The following is a 21485-nucleotide window of genomic DNA, read 5'->3' as shown; positions in this document are numbered from 1 at the left end:
ACCTCAATATTCAGCGATGGGTGACCAAACGTTCTTCTCCTCATTCAGGAGTCCATGGTTGCTCCGTTTTGCGTTGTGCCTAAGAACACCCTTTCTGTGGCTTATTGCTTTATTATAACACAGCAATAAAAACAACAGTGAGCCATTATATCTGCAGAAGCTAGCAGGTATAATGCTGACTGATGGAGAAGACAAAACATCAGTAACCAGCAAGATCTGAGCTTTGACGGTATAGATGAATGTGGGCTCACTATTTGTCAAGCACCTGGCCACTGTTGTCATTTATATTTATGTGTCAATAACTGCGTACTATATTACTGATTTTAAGGTATATATGAACTAATTAGTAACCATTACTGAACCATTAATAAACTAAATCCTTTTTATGAGGTAGTCTTATTGTTATGTGGCATGTAAATGTATTTATTAATAGTCATTCATTTTGATGTCAGTAATGTTCAGTGTATGTCACTGCATCTAATTATCACAATGTTAAACTATAGATGTGTGTTTGGGGAACAAATAGCAGCTGTGGAAAGCTGCTGTATGTTTACTTCCCAAATAGCATGTCTAAACCTATTTAAGAAATCTTTCCTGTTGGTGAGCTACACTCATGGAAAACAGAAGTACTGAGACTGTTTCCAGCATTTAAACTATTTTATTCAGACAGTTTCTTAAAAAGACTGTGTTGCCACAGAAGATGCTAACTTCAGTGATAATCCTCACATCAGGCATCTTTGTTGCATGTAAGTATTGAATCTTTTTTTTTACTCAGTGGTAACTAACTTATGAACAGAGCTGGTGGTGAGTGAGTAGAAAATGACTGTGTCTGTGTTTGCGCTGTGTTGATGCTGAACACTTTTCTGTCTGTTTCTAGTACATGCGGCGTCTGTTTTGACTGTGGTCGGACTGGTTGGAGAGACAGTTACTTTGCCATGTAAATATGATGTAAAGACTCATGGCATATCAAACATTTGCTGGGGGAGAGGTCAGTCCTGGTTCAGCTGTGAAAAAACACTTATCGCCACTGATGGAATGAGTGTAACCTTCAGACAGTCGTATAGATACAGTTTACCCAGCATGCTGCACATGGGGAACGTTTCACTGACCATCGAGAAGGCACAAAACACAGACACTGGATTTTACACGTGCCGTATTGAGATACCAGGACTATTCAATGACCTCAGCAGCGCTGTTTTGCTTTTTGTTACAAATGGTGAGCACAAAGCCCATTTCTATGCATCATTATCTTGCATTAAACATATATATATCGCTGCTGTTGGAAGAAAACCTCCTATCTCCATTTTTGTTGTTTTTCAGTTTTTGACATAATTTGAAAATGCCTGTTGCCCTTTATATTGTGTGTAAATTTCATGAAGCATGGACCAAAAGAAACAGCTCAAAATTACTTGGAAAAATGTCTGGTTCCATTGACTTACATTAAAAGTAAAGTAGATTTTGTCGTTCTCCTGTAAAGTTATCAATTTTGAGATACGAGGTTTTCTTCTGACAACAGCGATATGTATGTGTGAATGGGGTCCAGATGTCTGAGAACACTAGTGAAAATGCTTCTGTTTTGCATTCTTTGCCAATTTAATACAATGTTTTTCAAAGCAAATTATATTTTCACATAATAATTTGAGTGAAAAGGAGAATCTTTAAAAGATTTAGATGAATTTCAGAATTGGTTGGTATTTGGATTATGCTTTGATGACAGTGTGCACTCAAGCTGGCAAGGACTCCACAAGTTTGTGTAAAAGCCTCAGATGAGAAGAATGAATCCACTTCAGGGTCCTCTTAACACAAGCTTTAAGGGAAGAGATAAGGATCTAACCTGTTTGTACAAAGGCCTTAATGTGGTCACTGTCACAAACATGCTTACCTTTAAATAGTGACCTGGAAACAGCACAGAATCCTGAATACTGTTTTGTCTTGTTCTAAACTCTTTATTTATTCATTTATTTTTTAATTATACAACTTTCTGTTTCTTATTTCCAGGTTTAAATTGAAAAACGTCTAGACATGGTCTCAGTCTTTTGGATTCTATATAATCATTGTCTCTGGCATGACAAAAGCGTGAATCTCTGTAGTGGTAACTTTATAAGAACCTAAAAAGTTCTTAACTTTGAAGATACTGTAGCAAGATTTCATATGCAAAATTTTGAAACATTTCTTTTAGTCTACTCAACATAAATTCCTTCATGAAAGGGAGATTGGTGTTTTCAAATAGTGTAAATAATTAAATGAATAAATAAAAACCTGAAAAAATGGAGTTTGATATGATAGCGATGATGATCATAGCTCTATAGTTTACTCTATATTATACTGGTGAACAAAATGTTACATTATGGGTATCCAGGCTAGCAGGATTGTATAGAATTGTGGTATTACTGTGTTTTTATTTCCAAAGGACTCAACCCAGTCAATGTCATCACAGGCACAGAACCTGCTGTTTCTGCAGAGAAGCAAGTAGGAACTCAAGGTGAGTTTTCTACCATCATATCACACAATGCAGTACATCAACGTCTGTTCTATAACAACCACCCTGCACATGCAGAGACACACAAATGCAGTGTCATCGTCTTGAACTGAAAAGCCTTTAGCTGTTAGTCTGATATGTATAGTGTGATGTATAGTGCATACTGCACATGTACAACAGTTCCCCTTTAAAAGAAAGATAATGTTTGATTTCTATGGCATTTAGGTTTTAATGTAAAATGGTGCTTAGATTATAAATATATAATATTTTCCGTGGTTAAAAAGCATAGAATGTCAATCAATCAATCAATCAATCAATCAATCAATCAATGCAAGTTTAATTTTCTCTGGGGTGCATTTGGTGGTGGGCAGACAGAAAACACAAAATAGTAATAACTTAAATGAACCACATAATACAAGACAATAAAACAGAATACAGACTTATAGAATAAGAAAAAGAAAAAACATCAGCTAAATATTTTCATTTCATTTTAAATGTATTGGAAAAATAATAATCACCAACATCCTGATGCATGTACAAATGCAGGCTCTAATATGTGTGGCCGTGTGCTGTGTGTGTGTGTGTGTGTGTGTGTGTGTGTGTGTAAGAGAGACAGACTGACAGAGTATGTGTGTGTGTGAGAGAGAGAGAGAGAGAGAGAGAGAGAGAATGACTGCTAACAACTAAAAAAAAGAATTCGTTACATTTCAGATTTCACTGCTGAATACTCCAGTGCTGGTTCAGTTGCACAGCTGCGAAATACTGAGGTTTGTTCAAATACACTTTCAGTACCGCTTTTAACAAGGTCATATTCTACATCGTTCTTTTCTTTTTTCTATTGAGGTCCACTTATAACGCTTAAGTGGTTTAATGTACCAAAAATGCTCATAATCCATTTTGTCATTGTCCCTTTAAGACTGATAGATGTAACTGGGTTCTGTTCTGATTGGCTGCTTTTTATTGTACCTCATTCCAGAAGCAGCCCAGACTGAAACATTCCTTATAATTCTTCGTGTGAACTTGCAGGGCTAACCTGCTGTGGGCTGAATAAGACGATAAATGTAAATGAGTTGGTTCTTGTGACATCACAAAAACGAAGAATTCAAAACGAGCTGTCCAGGGGTAACACGCATGGAGTTTAGTTGTAGTGAAGTTAAGTTTAACCCCTTAAAATGTCGGGTTTCTTACATCCCAAAGCTTATTATACACTCACTGTATTATATGAAATGACTGAATTATAGTTATAGAAGTGTGCAATCGAAATCTTGATCTACCAGTGGCTCCTGGCCTTTTAATAGGTTAACACGGATCTTCTTGTTTCAGGATACACTGGAAGCCTTTATTCTAACTGCATTGAGAGTAGGAGCAGTCATATTCATCCCTGGTTTAATCATTGCACTTCTATGGAGTAAGTGGGGTTTTAATATAATGTTGAACCATTATGCACCACACTGAAAAAAAGCCATGCATTACATCTGTCGGTGTACTATTAAGTGCTTGTAAAAGACATGAGAGGCTTAAACTGTGTTAAACTTCCACATTTCCATGTTCTGCATGAGGGTTTAAATTAAACTCTCAGACAGTGTCTCCCAGGCAAAGTGGAAGTGAAAATGGTGACTCATGAGCTAAATTGCTTACTGTGCACTAAAGTGTTTTGCTCACTCTGCCCTCAGAATTGCAGCGCTCCAGAAAACACAGAGATAGCAGTGGAAAAGAAAACGTCCCCACCCAGCAGCAGAACGCTAGCCCCCACATCCACATGCCTGTGGAAACACCACATGCAGAGGACAATTAAGATGTGTTTTAGCTGTGAATACTTGGCCATCAGGGCATAAAGAGATGACATATACAATAAGATGTAGAATGATTTTTGTTTTTTACCTTGTTTCTACCCCGTGAGAGCTTAAAACTTGGTTTATCCTTCTGCCCTCTTAAAAATGAAGCTTTCTAAACGTCTTTTTCTCTTGTCGAGGTCTTAGGAAAAAGCTATAAGTAGTACAGAATATTATACTGTGTGGAGGTTCTTTAAAAGTTTAAGGGGTTCTTCACATATCTACTCTCATTATTTCCATAAAGGACCACTCCAAATAACTTTTTTTGCTATCATAAGGCACTTTGAACTTTTTGAGAGCATATCATTCTAGAATAGAATAAAATTGAATAGAATAGAATCCAACTATGTTGGAAATTTGTCTTTGCTCTCCTTTATCATACTAGAACATAGAACAACAGAAATAATCATTCTCCACTAACAACACACAATCTTTAATGTGAAACAGAAATGTATGATCAGTAATAAATAACATTTCACTTAATCTGCCGCCCTGGAATAATTACTTTAGTCTTCATTAAAACATTTTGTAAAGAAAGTTGGTGTTAAACATGCAAATATCTGTGTTTCATCACAAAGATCTATGGCATTTGTATTTTGACCACTTAATCAAACTGGCTGAGCTATTCTTGAGTTATGAAATGAAAGTCTGGACTTGCTTGTGGCCCCTGGCATTTAAGGTTTCAAATGTCTCTTTCAGTGCTCTGTAGTGTGTGTGTGCTCTGGAAATTGAGCAAGAATGTTAGTTTTCACTGGACTTGTAGTACTAGTATGGTATTCAAAAAAGTGTTTCTTAGTTCAAGAAGGTTTCTGTTATTGTTTATTGGTGTACTAATTTGCTTTATGTTGATTATCAATCAATAACTTCATTAACAAAAACAAAAATATATACAAAAGTTTGGAATCACTGTTTTCATTATTCTAAAATCAAGTTGTTAAAGATATTTATGTAAGTGGGAAAATTAAGAAATTCCATAGACATTGGAAGATTCCATAGTGACTGAGAAAGCAGAATGACCTCAATAAATTTGTCAATATATTATGGCAAATTAATAATTACAGTATATGATTTATAATTCAATAACTTCTTGATGTTCCTGAAAAAATATCTGAAACATTGAATCAAACTTGAAATACCTTCTGTTGTCTTGTTTACAGTATGTTAACCTACACTGTAGATGTTTTTCAATGAATAAAATAACCATTATCAATACAGCAGCATACAAAAGACAAAATAGGTGTTACCAGTACAGCAACTTTTAAAAGATATTGTATCTCATAACAATTGCCTTCATATTGTTACTATTATTTTACTTAAAAGTAAAATACACACTGCGTCTTTGCAGTGTAGTTAAGGTATACGTATAATAATACTAAAGGTGAAACATTAGATTATCACTGTAAGTGCTGACCCTGTACTTTGTGTCTTTATACACTGTACATGCCAACAGGAATTGCACAGCACGCAACATGCACAGTACGCAACATATACAGTACTCAACAGCTATGAATTTATTCATAAGCTCCAAACTATTTTAAATCCTGATGTAAATAGTGCTCAGCAAATCTCAGATCATGATCTTCTTCTGTCAATCACCATACTGGCAGAAATGGATTTCTGTTAAACACCTCTGATTTCACACATCGACCTGTCCCTGCTTTAGGGCTTACAAATATAAAACATACAAGTTTCTTTACTGCCAGTTTCCATGCTTTCGGCAAGTCAGCAAGCTTGTATCTAAGGACTTAATGTATTTATTAGTGCGCAGTTTACAATTTCTAGTATGATTAGTGGAGTTAATATGTAGTATACTGTAAATTTGGCGATATGTGTGTCTATATTGGTTGAACTATATAGCTAAAACAACAAAAACCACCACTGTTCAATTGCTTGTAATTAAAAATTAAATAAATACCAATTACTAATGAACTGTGCAAGATGTATATTTGTATGTATAAATATACTGGCACTGTCCAAAGAAAAACGTGTCTCCATTTTTGTCATGTTTTCTTCTTCTACATAATTTAAAAATGGCAGCTGTCCTTCACATTGGGTGACAATTTCATTATGAATGGACCAACAGAAAATCTCTATTATCACTTGCAATAAAATCTCTTTACATTAGCTTACACTGAAAGTTAAGAATCTTTTTGTCTTCTCCTGTTTGGATACTATTTGGAGATACATGTTTTTCTTGGACAGCAACAATATGCATACACAGTGCTCAAATATAGTCTTGAGACACCTTCATTTTATTTGTACCATATTCAAAAGTACAGAATTCCAGATATATTGCAGCTTATTAATCAATATTTGAATATTACAAAACTATATAAAAAGGATATACAACAAAATATTAGCCTGAAGAACATATTAAGTACCAACCTCCACAAAGGAAACATGCATTAAAGCTTGTCCCACTAATGTTTGAGTGCTTTTACTTAAAGTTTTTAATTAATTGCTGGGATGCTTTTGAGTTTAGTCAGTTACTCAACCTGCTCGTTACTGTTGGATGTAAAAATGTTTCTGATGGATATGAAAGAATAACCGACAGCAAGAAGAAGACCTAAAGCGGATTCAGAGAGTGTCCCAAGACTACTTTTGAACTGTATGCATTTACATATATATTATATATATATATATATATATATATTATATATATATTATATATATACTCACAATATCCAGCCACCACCTGTCCTGTTATTGGAAATGTGTTGTTCATGAAAGAGGACAATAAGAAACACAGCATAGCCACAGTACAAAATCAAGCAATTATCAGCCAGACAGGATTACCTAATGACCTTGGATACTTCATGAAATTTGATAGACTGGCCCAATACTGGCCTCTAGTGTTTTATTACAGCTTTTTGCTGAAAAAACTTCTACAACAATCACATATTTCTACAACAATCACATATTTATTAGCATTTGCCGGGTTACAGCATGCAAAAGAAAAAGAAAGAAAGATGATGAAGGTTTAAGCAGCCTGACTTTAAACATCTCATCTTATGACTAAGTAGAAGTGAAACAGCACAGAAGGAAGCATGATTTTTTATCTCTCGGGTAGGAAGTCATGCGCAGCACTTAGGGTTGACCTAAGTGTAAACCAGTTAAATGTGAGGGGGAGACGCAGTTGTCTGTGGAATGCCTCAGAGTGAAACCGTTCGATCATGAATCTGCTTTACTGGGTCACCTCATCATTCTGCCTTCTTCTCTGCCTGATAGGTAGGCTATGTCTTAAAAATGTATACAAAAAATGTATGCAAAAGCGGTTACTTTATAGAAGTAGAATATTATAAATAGATAGATGTAGTTCCTGTAGACCCTCAAGAGGAAATCTGGTAATGTGATTGAGTTAAAAGAGTTAATTCACTCTAAAAAAACATAATAATATTGTTACAGTACATGTAAATTTTAAAAATATAACAACCCCATGTTACAGGCAAAAGCGTTCCTTTTTATGAGCAAATCAAGCAAACATTTAGGCCACAATTGAGCCTAAGTTTAGGACAGGGTTGTTAAATTTGGCCAAGACAACAAAGTTCTTTGATATGCTGCTGCTGTTCTGCTCTGAATTTTATTTATCTGTCAATAGTGGTCTAATCAATCAGAACAGTGATTCAGTGATCTTTCCCAATTTTCTTTTTAGTCTGTTCATGCGGAGACATTACTATAACGGGCTTTTATGGTCAAGATGTCACTCTGCCATGCAAGTATGACTCTAAATATCATGGTAAATGTGAGATATGCTGGTTGAAAGGCGACATACCAGCAAGTGGATGTGGTGCTGAAATTCTTACAACAAATGGAGATGAAGTAAACAGAAGAACATCAACCCGATATACGCTAAAAGGAGACATACAGAGCGGAGATGTGTCTTTGACAATCGTCAACGCCACCAAACATGACTCTGGAAAGTATGGCTGCCGAGTGCATGTGCCTGGATGGTTCAATGATGAAAAATATGTAGTTATCTTGCTCCTTAGCGAAGGTATGTACTCACTACAAAACCAAAACTACAGCATTGTCAGTATTCTTTCACTACAGGTTTAGAAAATGTTCTTGTTTGAAATTGGCACTGTCAATATGGCATATGTCAATACAACCACTAAATCCTGACATAACACAGCATACAGCAAAATACATTTATATTAAAATATAAACCTGCAATAACAGAACGCTGAAAAAATGATATAGTACTGCTTAGGAACATATGTCACTGTTGTTGACCATTATTAGGAAGGTAGTGAGCAGTAGCCGATATGTCTTTTCATCCTCTGAAACTATTTTAAAAAGGTTTTACATCCTCTGCTGTAGCACCTGTTCAGACAACACAAGAACTGACACCATCCAGAGACTCTTAGTGTGTGACCAGTAAGGGTCACTGGATGGTCTAAAAAGAATCAATTCTTCAGTTCCAGGCATCAGGGACTCAAGAGTTAACTTTAAAACTTTGGACTTGATTTCACAGTGAGAAGAATGTCAGATATTATGCTGATATTCTAAACAGCCTGTTTGAAAAATACAGCCTTTCACAAATAAAACAAATCGATAGTCCAGCTGTATTTTATTTTAGACAAAATGGATGTAACTAAATAACTAAGTAGAACGGAAATTTTGTAACAAATAATTGGCTTATAATCAAACAACAAGAGCCGAAGCATCTACCCAACTGAAGGAGCTGACAGATGAAAATGAGGTACAACTTAGCCAATTCCTATTAGTCAGTAGTGAAGCTTAGTTAAGTGTAACTAGTCTTAGGTCAGATCAAATGACATTTTGCCAAATTTTATTCTAGGTCTTTTTTGGAATAAATATTGTTGTATGGAATCAACTCTAGGACTTAACTCCACCGACTCACATAATTTGGAATCAAAATCAAGTCGATACCAACATTTCTGGATCTACTTTTTTCTCAGTTACATTGTAGCCATTAACATATAGTTAATTATTGTTTTTTGTGTTTAACTGGTAACAGCATCTGTACTGCTGCGCAATTGGTCACATCTCTGACTTGAACTTTATCATATCATTATAGTGTGCATTAAAAAGAGATGAACAGAAAAACAGTTGCTATGCTGATAAGTGCTGGATACTTAGAACACGTAAAAGTTACACAGTATTAAAGTAACGTTTTTGACCTGGTTCTTTTGTACTTTAATTCAAGCTGTTTTTTGGAAAATTACTTTTACTTGAGTCCTTTGGACAAATGTTACCAAATGTGTTACATTTGAGCCGTTTTTCACAAATTAAGATATTTACTCTTGTAAAAAAGCACATTATTGATTTTTTCCTGAACAGCACCTACACCAAAACCTACAACACCAGTGAATTCTTTATTATCAAGTACCACTGAGATTTCAACTGAAGGGCCATGGCTGTCTATATTCACAAGAGAGGGTATTTATTTTATGTTATACCTTTTGCTGTGATTTTTATGGCCTCTTTTTAGTGGAGATTAAATCTCTAAATACATATAACAGAGAAACGCATCTAATGAATATCCTCTTTAATCTTTCTCCTCGCTGGTTCCAAAAACTGTGAACTCAGCAAATTTCACCAACACATCCCTTCCTGTGCACAATAAAAATGTAAGTGTGACGTAAATCAGAAATTCTGTGTTATCACTATTTGATAAGTTGACTCTTAAGTTGCTAACTGTGCGTATTCTTAAGGTAATTGATTCAACATACGATATGCTTCCTGGTATTGTGGTGTCAGTTCTACTGCTGCTATTTTTGGGACCTCTTGCTGTTTACTTTATGTGTAAGTATATCAATTTTATCAGCACACAATATACAACAATACTGGTCTTTCAATATTGACTGAGAGTTGAATCTGAATGACTTCTCTTTTCAGGGAAACAAAAGAGAAAAAGCAGAGGAACACTAGACATGTAAGTGAAATCTAAGATGCTGACTCATATGGAAGCGTTATACAGAAAGACAGCATAAACCTATGAGTCAGAGGGGCTTTATTCAATGAGAAGTGGAAAGAAAGTGCACTAGAAATAATATGTAATACTATCAAAGACCCATGGGTGGGTTATGCAATTTATGCAATTTATTACAGCTGACTTATGCCATAAATTAGCTGTAATCTCACATTTCAGCTAGCAGTGTTTCCTACTAACATGCTAACAAGCTCAGATTATGAATCTAATTATCATGTTATCAAATGGCTACAACCAGTGGTCTAATTGTAAAATATTTTTCTTTCTAAAGCAAGAAAACAGACTTCGTCTTATACTGTGGTTAGACTGTCCATTTAGAACCAAATATAGGCTTTTTTGTAAGTTTACAGTTTAGCATTTTGGCTTATAATTAGACTACTGTCAAATAAAATGCATAAGCCGCTCTTTAACACACTCACATTTTCCCTCAATTGTAACTTAATGTCATGTCCAGCTTAATTTTATGGGGAGAGTGGGGAATCTGGGTAACAGAGAGGGTAATGATGTGACTTTTTGACTAAAAATAGTTTTAAAAAGTTATAGAGCAAACCATCTTAATAGCATTTACAAAATATTTATAGTATTTCTAAATAGTAAATAGCATTTATAAATAACCTTTCATTTAAAATCATGCATAATAAATTACATTTAAAGAGGTTTTTTGTAGAATACAACTATTTTCTTCTAATTCTTACAAAGATGCAACAGAACCAACCCTATCCATGATTTATAACCTAATAGCTGATCAACTACCAGCTTTGGTTCCTCCCAGATAGCCCACTGCTCCTGATAAACCCAAGGCAATTTGGCTGGGACAGAGTTAATATATATATATATATATATATATATATATATATATATATATATATATATATACACATCACAAATATAATGACTTCATGAAGATTGCATATAGGCATATCACATTAATCCAAAAGCAGTTTTTTCAGCTTTGTTTATTTAACCATCCATGTACCCAGTTAATTTTTTTTTCCTTTCAACACAAACCTACTACAAAACCTCCCCACCCGCTGGAGGTCTAAAGCAGAGGTTTTCAAATGCAGTCCCAGGGAACCACCTCTCTATACAGTCTCAATCAAGTGTAGCTGATCTAGGTCATGAAGGGCTTGATAATTACTTGATGAGCAAGATGAGGTGCATTGAGGCAGGGAGAAGTTTAAACTGTGCAGGGCCGGGGGTCTCTAAGACAGGATTTAAAAAACACTGGTCTAAAGCAAGGGCTTTTGTGGTTTTAAGACCCACTCAAAAACCCAAAAGGCACACTAATTTGAACGTACAGCGAAAGAGTCACCTTTGCTTAAAATGTACAAAGTATCAAGCTTTGTGCATTTTCATCCATTGTCTGAGCTTATTTAACTTCTGATTTGTTCATTTTTTGTTCGTGCTTCACTGGTACACTATATGTCCAAGAGTATTGAGACACCACTTCTAATTAGTGACTTTCACTTAAACCAATTACTGACACAGGCTGCTGACACAGTTAGTAATAATCAGTGTCATCTCAATAGAACAGCATTGCCATTAGAATGGGACACTCTGGAGCAAACCACATATGGCTCTCTAGTGTGATGTAGCTCGATCCAGTACCTTTGGGATGAGTTGATGTGCCATTTGTGATCCAAGACTAATTATTCAACATCAGTTCCTGACCTCTTGTGGCTGAATACAATCAGCTCCTCACAACAATACTCCAACATCTAGTGCAAAGCCCTTCCAGAAGAGTGGAGGCTGTTACTGTAGCAAAGAGGGGCAAACTACCTATTAATACTCTTGATTTTAGAAAAAAAAAAAAACACTGGATAAGTTGGTGTCTACAAACTACTGGACATGTAGTGCATCAGTGGAACGAAATACACTAAAGAAAGACATATTTCTCACATGCAGTTATAATTCTCTTCCTACAGAGCCTATAACTTACATCCTTCTGTGGTATATGGCAACCTGAACAGTACTGTGGGCATTCTCAACAGGGAGACGGCCGTGGAGAATGTCTATCAGTTAGATACTGAGAATGAATATGAACGGTGGTCGTGATAATTCATGATCATGATAACTCATGATATTTAATAACGCTACACTGTACTTGTTTTAACTAATTAGTTATGAAAAGCTTTGAGTAATCTGTGACTCAGAGATATAATATTTAATACATTTTTTTCTTTGGACTCACTTTAATGACATTATAGACTCCAAAAGCTTCACAAACTGTCAATATGTTCCACCTTTCTGTTCCAGGTGGTCCTGCAAATTTTCAAACATGCTTTGTGGTGCAATAGTTAGTACTGTACTAGTACTGTAGTATTACTGAAGACATGAAAAAAAAAAAAACAACTACACCCTAAGGCTTATTATTCATTAACTACAAAGACTACAAGGGCAGCTGGCTGAGCTATTCTTAGATAATAGATAATAGAAGTATGGAATAAAGTTTGGACCTGTTGGTTAAATGATGGACCGCAACTGAAGTAACATTGTTAAATAACTTGCTGCATATTATACAAATATACTAAGAACGGAGTTATAGTTATGCTGTATAGAGTATGATAGCACATTCAGCCTTATCTAGGCTTCTCTGGTTTCACAGTGGAAATAAAGCTCATCTGTATTCCTGCTTTCAACTCCTCTTGAAGAATAAATTGACTGTTTATTGTTATTACCATTAAAACGTCATGCAGTGTTTATTTTGTGTTCTTTCTGTGGTCATCACATTTTAGCAGTGAAAGACGAGAGTTATATTAATTTTATAATATATTTTATTTATATGTTAAGTTTGTTATTCCTCTTGTGAATATTTTTATACATAATCAAATCTTGCTGAACATCTAAGATAAGATATTTAATTGGCAGCATTCATCATTAGATTACAGATTTATGTATTTGATGTCAGATTTACTACTATTTTGCCATTATCTATATTCCATATAATAATTCAGAAGGCACGAGTATATTCACTGGTCATTTTCAATAGTAAATAAATGGCTATACTGACATTGCAGACATCATGACCTTTGGTTCCTATCAGCACCATGTAAAGGAAATGGTAAGTTTGGTAAGTTTCTCTACAATGAACAATTTTACATCAACCCTGTCAGCTTTCAGAGGCATTCAACACTTTGTACATCTCCTATTACCACTGCTGTGAACAGTTATGACATTTTTATAGCATGTTTCTAAATTAGCATGTTTCAGTTTCTCTAGAAAGGCACACTGCATACCAAAACACTCTGAATGACTTTGAGTACATCTCAACGATTGAATAATGTAGAAATTTTCAAAATGGTGGAATTCTCCTTTAAATGACCATCCATAGTTGGGTGCACTGGGTGCAAGTATGAAACAACACACATGTCAAACTCATTTAACCCTGCAGGAGTTTACTGACCTTCACAAAAAATAATAAAAAAAGTAATTATAAAAATATTTACCTCTGCTATTAGCAAACATTAAGGAATTAAATTTTAATAAAATAAAAAAACAACCTGTGTAATAATCCTGTCTGACACTGAATGCGTGTACATCATCCCTACATACCGTGAGGATAATTTATGCAGCAAAAAGGGAGACCTTCCCTCCAAAGCATTTTGGAGTAAATCAGTGAAGATGATGTTTGTATTACTGAACACAAAGATGATCCAAAAATAGTAACATAGCTTGTTTACATGTTAATAACATATTAACAGACTTTCTATCCGCTGTACAAATACGGTGACATATGAGCTGTAGTTCTGTTGGGTTTAGTGCTGGGCTTTAGTTTCTCAGTGAAAATGAAGCTCCTCTGTGGTGCTGTCCAGATGTACTAAGCCATTAATGGAGCCTGTTTGCTAGAGCATAGCAACTGCTGAGAGCTCTTTGCTTTACAATGGCCCTATTCTCTCTTCCATCCCCATCAACAGTTGAGGCAGAGCAGAGGGGTCAGTGGCCCTGTCCTCCTTGGAGATGTCACAGACTGAGGTCTCAAGAACACAGCTGCCTATTCACACTGTCTTGTTGTCATGCTCCAGGCAGTCCCCAGCACTGCTGCCTGAATGCCATGCTCCACCACACAACCTAGTCCGAATGGCTGCTTCTCATAGTTTGTATTTGCTGCACTGGATCTTTGTCCTCTCCACTTTAGGTAAGATATTTATGACCTCTGAAGTTTTGAAGAGTTTGTAAATACAAAACCTTTGGCTTAAAAAACTGCACTGCATTAACATCATATTGCAGAATTCTGGAAGCTTTCTCTTATTTTGTGTAAAAAACAGCTAAAATAGCCTACTGAGTTAACACTGTTGTAGTACTGACTGTCTATGTAATGGCTGAGCCTGATAAAATTTCAGAGAGCATCACTTGGGGTTAATTTTTTCTGTTGTGTTATTTTTTCTAACAGCTGCCAGATCATCAGTGATGGCGTTCAGGGTGACTGAAGGCAGCACAGTGATTCTCTCCTGCCATTACTCAGTAAAGCAGCATGGCCTAAGACATGTGTGCTGGGGTCGAGACTGTGGAACGTTCTGGTGTAATGACATCATTGTACAGACAGATGAAAATGGCGTCATCTCAAAGGTCTCGGACAGGTACAGACTCATCGGAGACGTTCTCTCTGGACAAATGGACTTGGGCATCCAGCGTATACAAAGGACAGACAGCGGGCCTTATTGCTGCAGGACAGACATAGATGGGCTTTTCAATGACAAGAAGGTGACCTACACTCTGAAGGTCATGAGAGGCAAGTGAGGGCTTTTGCTTTTGTAATCTACCACAACCTAAACAGGTTTAAATGCCCTTGGATATTAAGGCTGGTTGAAATTAAAACTTACTTTTATTTCTAAAGCCCCAACAACAGTGCCGCCGACTACTACTACACTCCTCACCACGGAGCCACTGCAAACTCAGACAGGTAAGAAATGTATATGTCTTAATCTAGTCAAAAGAGGAATGAGTCAGCTAACCATCCATCAGAGGTACTGTTTTGAAATGTTGTGAGATCTATATTGACTGCTTTGATGTTTACCATATTATTAAACTGTCCAACTTCCCACACAATAAGCATTAGATTACACCTGTTAAAACCAAAATAACGAACTGACTTTTAAATAACAACTGGTGGAATCCTGTGTGGCTACCTATTGTTTTGTCATTAACTGTCACCCTTGTTTTGTGCATCATCAAAAAGGCTTACTAAACCCTTCCTGTGAAATGTCACCTACAGTGTGGTCTCACGTCATTATCGAGTGAGCAGAAACCACATGTTGTCAATTTGAAACTTTTTTCCTCTATAGTGCCTCATCTGTCAGACCCACCCAGGGAAACAGAGTCATCAAGATATGACATTTCCAGGCAGAACTTAACCATACTTAATTTGGGGGGTATGGTAAGTATGATGTGTCATTTGGTCACATTCTCTACATTCTCTGGCAAGTTGAGAAAATTGCCATGTTTTACCTGCTTCTTTAGAGGAAATTAGAAAGGCAACAACCATTTTTACTACTGATATTTAATACTGATTCTTCAGCAAGGGCCTATTAATTACCTACTTAGTTGTATCAGGTGTAATGCCAGCAAGGAAATTACTGAAACATGCAGGGCAGTGTGTCTCTAGGACCAGGGTGGGAAACACAGCCCTAGATGCCTGAAATGTGAGCTAGAACACCCTTCCACCCAAACCTTTTTCGTGGCATTCCGTCATTCCAGCCCATTTCCACAACGGCATATACTTACAATAGCAAAAACATCAAATTATGACCATTTTCCCATCTCCACTTGTAGTTTACAAAGACAAATTAGCTCCCTTCTCTGTGTCATATAGGTTGAAGAAGCAGTCCCAAACATCACACTACAGATCAACATTCCCGTGCTATCTCTGTCTCTCAGCATCCTCTTGCTCCTGCTGGGTGCACTGGCCCTGCTGGTCTTCAAATGTATGTACTATGGTCTACACTGCTTTGATCTAATGGCCTGTATTTGAATGAGACTTAACTATGTGTCCTCATGGGATTACTTTCAGGTGGGTTTCATATGAAGGTGCTAGAGAGTGGATGGTAAGTATAATGAAAACATAGCAAAGAACATAGAGAGTTGTGTGTGTAAACAAATATTAAAACACAGCATATTTCCTGTTTTATACTTTAGTCTCTCAAATGAACCAAGGCACATCATTTATGAAATACGGACCAGAAGACCAGTGGAGGAGAACATTTACACCCTGGACTAAGCGCAAAGCAGCTACACAAACTCACGTTTCACTTTATTGTGCAACCTGTAAAATTAAGGTTTATGCTTCAATTGACCTGTTCATGCTCCAACCTTTTATAACTGTTTTTTTCTTTTTAATTTTGGGCAGTTTTGGCTTTCCAAATTTACAGAAAACAGTGAAAATACGGTGTTGCAACATGTTATTGTAAAGACTTTTGCACTGGTTTTGAGTACAAACAGCAAACAGTGTGTCCTGTTACATCAGCTTTGGCAGACAACTCATATCTCATCAACGCACCATTTTTTAAAAAAGTCTAATTTTGAACAAAATAGGAATAAATGCTATAGTAAAGACATACAAAAAATACTGCATATGGAAAGATGATATTTACTTTGTTTTTCTGTAAATACAGAGACACCTACAATGCATTCAGAAAGTCTTCAGACCCTTTCACTTATTTTCACATTTTGTTATGTTGCAGCCTTGTGCTAAAATAAAAAAAAAATCCAGTTTTTCCCCAGCATTCTGCACTCAATACCCCATATAATGACAAAGAGAAAACAGAACTTTAGAATTTTTTACAAATTTATTGAAAAAGAAAAACTACAATATTGCATTGACATAAGTATTCAGACGTCTTACTTAGTTGAAGCACTTTTGGCAGTGATTACAGCCTCTGGTCTTTTTGGGTATGATGCCACAAGGTTTGCACACCTGGATGAAGGTATTTCCTGCCATTCTTCTCTGCAGATGCTCTCAAGCACTGATGGGGGCCGTCAGTGGACAGCGACAGTGGTCTCTCCAGAGATGTTTGATTAGGTTTAAGTCAGGGCTCTGGCTGGGCCGCACAAGGACATTCACAGGGTTGACCCTAACCCACTCCTGTGTTGCCTTGGCTGTGTGCCTAGGGTACACTGTCTTGTTGGAAGGTGAATCGTCAGCCCAGTCTGAGGTCCCCAGCACTCTGGATCAGGTTTTCATTAAGAATATCTTGTACTTTGCTCCATTCAGCCTTCCCTCAACCCTGACCAGTTTCCCTATCCCAGCTGCTGAAAAACAACCTCACAGCTTGATGCTGCCACCATCATGCTTCACTGTAGGGATGGTATTGGGCAGGTGATGAGCAGTGCCTGGTTTCCTCCAGACATGACGCTTAGCCAAAAATTCAATCTTGGTTTCGTCAGGCCAGAGAATCTCGTTTCTCACAGTCTGAGAGTCCTTTAGGTGTTTTTTTGCAAACTCCATGTGGGCTTTCATATGTCTTTTACTGAGGAGGTTGTGGCCACTCGGCCATAAAGCCCAGATCGGTGGAGTGCTGCAGTGATGGTTGACCTTCTGGAAGTTTCTCCTGTTTGCACACAGGACCTTTGGAGCTCAGCCAGAGTGAACATTGGGTTCTTGGTCACCTCTCTTACCAAGGCCCTTCTCCCCCGATTACTTTGTTTGGTGGGGCTGCCAGCTCTAGGACGAGTCCTAAGTCAAGTTGCATCCAAAGTCAAACTGTTAAGATTGATTGGTTGAAGTTTTGTTCATGCAACTGAGAATTCAGGAATAAAATGATTCATAATCTAAGTAGAAAGTTCACCAGTTTCAGCTGTTTTAACTTCATTAGCTAGTTATTATTATAATTGACATTTTAGCCTATGCCTTTAGCCTTTAGCCTTCTTGTCATATATGTGATCAGGAGGTCCATGCTACCAGTAACATAAATATTATCATAGAGCTCCCCATATGAAAAATGTAGCAGTATAAAATGCTGAGTGTTGTGTTTTGAAGAGCGATGCTTTACCAAATTCTTAGTGGTTTTTGTTTCTTTCTATTATATCTTATTTTTTGTTAGTTCTCTTCAAAGAAAATTTCTTTGTATGTGTTTGTGTATTATAACACATTATCTTCATGTTAAAGGTTTTATCTGGATGCATTGTACATTGTTTTGTTGAAATCAGGTCAATCTGTATGGCGTAATGGAAATGATGTTATTGTCAGCTGTGCATATAAATATTGGAATATGAATCTTTAATAAATACAGTATTATGTAACGGCAAAATACATTCAAAATACTGTCTTCATACATACATACTTTTTAAATTTTGACTGTATGTTTTTGCCTTTGCATGTGCCAAAGAGTTAAAGTCCATAATTTGATCATTTCATGTCCCAATCAGTTTGACCAGCTCAAGAAGGGAATATGCGGTGAATAATTCTGTAATATATATGGGAGCATGTGGTGAATTCATTATTTAATCTCTCTACCAGTTACTCTTAACACTAATATACTTTTGGGGCCTGGACCCTAATTGGCTGCTTTGTATCAGCCTGGGCTAAAATACTCCTCATATCTTCGATGTGAATGGCCAAACTAAACCTCTATAGGCTGAATAGGTGCTTTTCCGTGATTCTGGTATTTTAATATAAATCTTCCCCTTTATCAACACCATCATCTTTAACCGCTTAATCCAGATTGGTAGCAGTTGGGAGAGTAGAGAATCCCAGACAACCCTGTCCCCTGCAACTTCCTCCAGCTCATTCTGTGGGACTCTAAGGCCACTCCCAGGCCAACTTGGAGATATAATCCCTCTAGCAGGTCCTTTTAAGACCCCGGGGTCTCATCCCAGTAGGCTGTGCCTGGTAAACCGTCCAGGGGGCATCATGATTAGATGCCCGAACCACCTCAACTGGCTCCTAAATACCCCTGTATTTGAAAATGAATTTGAACTCATCTTTTGTTCTGTTTAGGTCCATCATCATTCAAGGTTCGATTATGTTGTAGGATAAACCCATTTTTAATGCCAACAGGCTACTTAGAAGGCTAACTGGAAGAATGTCTCTTCTCTCACCAAACCATGGACTATGCACCTGAGGAGTCTTTGTTTGCAACTGGGTACAATTATTAGGTTAATCTCAGAAAAAAAAATCTGATTTGCATTGCTGCAAAAACTTGGACTGGAGGGAAGTTTGTGATTTGGCACATTTCAAATTATCTGGTTCTCTCCAGTGATTATTGTTTTATTGGTGATGTATGCTGACTTTCAATTTTTGCCTGTGCAGCCCTTGCGTGGAGAATTCAGAATTCATGACAAAAACAAGAGAGGGAAAAACATTTGGGTTGTCATACCAAAAATGCAGTATTTGTAATGCCTGCATGTATTTTCAAATGGATCTGTGAGTAGCATTTTGAAGCTCTGTGGAATCACGTCTTTAGAAAAAGAAATGGAATGGCAAAATGATCCTTTAAAACTTAGTGCTATGTGAACAAATTTTATTTTTGTCTGAAAAATGATAATAATAATAATGTTTATCCAGAATATAATCTGCTAAAAAGACCCAAGCATGGGGATTTCGTATATGCACAAGTTTTCCAGAACCATAGGTGGTCTTTCTTACAGAAAGGTCTCTACTCGGACACAGCTGACAAAAGATAATGTTACATATGTTTGAATTATTTTTACACGAGTGTATACACCCTAAAATAGGTACTTTGCGTACCTCATTGGACAACTTAATCTGAATTTACCATTAATGGGACAACCTCCCTTGATAAAAATACTATAACTCTATCAATTTATTATTAGCACTGTCAGTTTGAGCTGTGAGTGCACTGCTGTTACAATTCTGTAATATTTGAACTTCTCTTCAACAGCTTGTTCATGGTATCTGGATGGTATGAACCTACTTCATCAAACGCTAGAGAGGAAAAAATTGTCCACATAGTTGTGTGCAATGGCTGTATCTCTGCAGAGTCCTGGCTTCAGAAGTAATGGAACACCCAAAAATGCTCCAGTAGGATGATATTCAATGACTTCTGTTCCAGTTTGGTATGAATGCAGCCTAACTTTGCTCGTTATTTAAAAAAATACATGTCATCTCCTCTGTCTCCTCTTCTTTATATATACTGACCTGGAATACTGAGTCAAAGAATGAGATGGTCAATAAATATAGATTAAAGCTATAATGTGTCAGCAATTTGGATTTGATAATGATTATAGAAATCTCTGCTCCATATAGGGGCATATCATGATTCAGCACAGTTAATATGTACAGTCCCTTCCATAAGTGTTGATATAGTATAATAAACCTAACATTCCTTCTTTTCTTTTATTTTTTTCCTTTTCTTTCAGAAACATTTATTGTGGGTTTATGTTTTTAGATACCAACAGATTTGAAAAGCAAATGCCAAAAATAATTGACATAATTAAACAAAAAATGCTTGTTGCCCTTTACATTGTAAATTTCATGACAAATGGACTAAAAGAAATGGCCAAAAATGTCTGGTTAAACTTACTTACATTGAAATTAAAGTATGTTTTTTTTTTTTCTTCTCCTGTAAAGTTATCATTTTGGAGATAAGAGGTTTTGCTCAGCAGCGATATGTTCAATTAAAGTGTCTTTTTAGAAGTGCCCTAACTATGATAATACGGAACTTTAAAAACCATCACGAGCAAAGCTTTTGTCTACATGACAGTACAGCTTAAAAACTATTTTGACTTCTGTGTCACAGTACTCATGGAGGGCATATAGACATTTTTGGATAAAATCAGGCATATACACTGAAAAAGAATTTGATGGTTTGGTGTTTGCATTCCTGTTGAAAAAAGACAAATAGCTTTTATTCTTATATTCTTATAACAATCTCATAATAAAACATATTAGATATATCGACTAGATTTTAGATTATTTCACCTGCCAAGATAAAATTTTTTGCAGTGTACTTCAAAAGGCAGCTTACTACGCCATAGTAATTGCATGGCACCATATTTGACTAACTCACTCACTTTTGTGCAGTGTGGGTTTCACCAATACTTCCATCTCAGCTATAGCATTGAACTCAAATATGTCCTAACATGTACCAAATACCCAATGGGATCTTTAAGCACTCTTTGAAGTGCTTGGTCTTTGCATAGGCAACATTAGATGTGACTCTGCAGTCGGCTGTTGAAGCTTTTTTTAACACTAGAGGGCCTCCACGCACAGTTTAACTATGATAAGACAATGACACTATTTTATGTGGTTCTCTTAATTTCC

The 21485-nt window shown here is 36.4% G+C and overlaps 3 protein-coding genes across 4 annotated transcripts; all 3 read left to right on the top strand.

Moving 5' to 3' along the window:
* Positions 1-602: 602 nt before the first annotated feature.
* On the top strand, positions 603-4556 carry havcr2 (hepatitis A virus cellular receptor 2). Of its 2 annotated transcripts, none has more exons than XM_036588434.1 (6): positions 603-746; positions 878-1216; positions 2438-2482; positions 3191-3246; positions 3803-3887; positions 4153-4556. In XM_036588434.1, exons 1-6 carry the CDS (start codon positions 701-703, stop codon positions 4272-4274), a joined length of 693 nt encoding a protein of 230 aa, XP_036444327.1. In that variant the 5' UTR covers positions 603-700; the 3' UTR covers positions 4275-4556. The 2 variants fall into 2 exon arrangements, with proteins under 2 accessions (XP_036444327.1, XP_036444326.1); XM_036588433.1 differs by having other exon boundaries at positions 2411-2482.
* A 2842-nt stretch (positions 4557-7398) lies between these two features.
* On the top strand, positions 7399-13372 carry havcr1 (hepatitis A virus cellular receptor 1). The gene is made up of 7 exons (XM_036589087.1): positions 7399-7539; positions 7964-8305; positions 9616-9714; positions 9865-9905; positions 9990-10080; positions 10174-10210; positions 12193-13372. The coding sequence occupies exons 1-7, from the start codon at positions 7485-7487 to the stop codon at positions 12320-12322; spliced, it is 795 nt and encodes a 264-aa protein (XP_036444980.1). The 5' UTR covers positions 7399-7484; the 3' UTR covers positions 12323-13372.
* Positions 13373-13852: 480 nt separating this feature from the next.
* Positions 13853-18510, top strand: timd4 (T cell immunoglobulin and mucin domain containing 4). Its single transcript, XM_036589046.1, has 7 exons — positions 13853-14402; positions 14658-14996; positions 15102-15167; positions 15550-15641; positions 16077-16188; positions 16275-16308; positions 16400-18510. Exons 1-7 carry the CDS (start codon positions 14225-14227, stop codon positions 16479-16481), a joined length of 903 nt encoding a protein of 300 aa, XP_036444939.1. The 5' UTR covers positions 13853-14224; the 3' UTR covers positions 16482-18510.
* Positions 18511-21485: the final 2975 nt, after the last annotated feature.

The sequence above is a fragment of the Colossoma macropomum genome, unplaced genomic scaffold (assembly GCF_904425465.1).
Source record: "Colossoma macropomum unplaced genomic scaffold, Colossoma_macropomum, whole genome shotgun sequence".
NCBI lineage: Eukaryota > Metazoa > Chordata > Actinopteri > Characiformes > Serrasalmidae > Colossoma > Colossoma macropomum.
The sequence above is the reverse complement of the archived record's forward strand: the minus strand, read 5'-3'. Positions and strand labels throughout refer to the sequence as shown.

Bases quoted from the DNA above. Each gene is read 5' to 3' on its own strand.
- havcr2 (XM_036588433.1), top strand. From the start codon at position 701: ATGCTAACTTCAGTGATAATCCTCACATCAGGCATCTTTGTTGCAT. The intron at 747-877 runs GTAAGTATTGAA...GTCTGTTTCTAG, and splicing joins ATCAGGCATCTTTGTTGCAT to TACATGCGGCGTCTGTTTTG. The intron at 2,483-3,190 runs GTGAGTTTTCTA...GTTACATTTCAG, and splicing joins GAAGCAAGTAGGAACTCAAG to ATTTCACTGCTGAATACTCC.
- timd4 (XM_036589046.1), top strand. From the start codon at position 14,225: ATGTCACAGACTGAGGTCTCAAGAACACAGCTGCCTATTCACACTGTC. The intron at 14,403-14,657 runs GTAAGATATTTA...TTTTTCTAACAG, and splicing joins CTTTGTCCTCTCCACTTTAG to CTGCCAGATCATCAGTGATG. The intron at 15,168-15,549 runs GTAAGAAATGTA...TTTCCTCTATAG, and splicing joins GCCACTGCAAACTCAGACAG to TGCCTCATCTGTCAGACCCA.
- havcr1 (XM_036589087.1), top strand. From the start codon at position 7,485: ATGAATCTGCTTTACTGGGTCACCTCATCATTCTGCCTTCTTCTCTGC. The intron at 9,715-9,864 runs GTATTTATTTTA...CTGTGAACTCAG, and splicing joins GTCTATATTCACAAGAGAGG to CAAATTTCACCAACACATCC. The intron at 9,906-9,989 runs GTAAGTGTGACG...CGTATTCTTAAG, and splicing joins TTCCTGTGCACAATAAAAAT to GTAATTGATTCAACATACGA.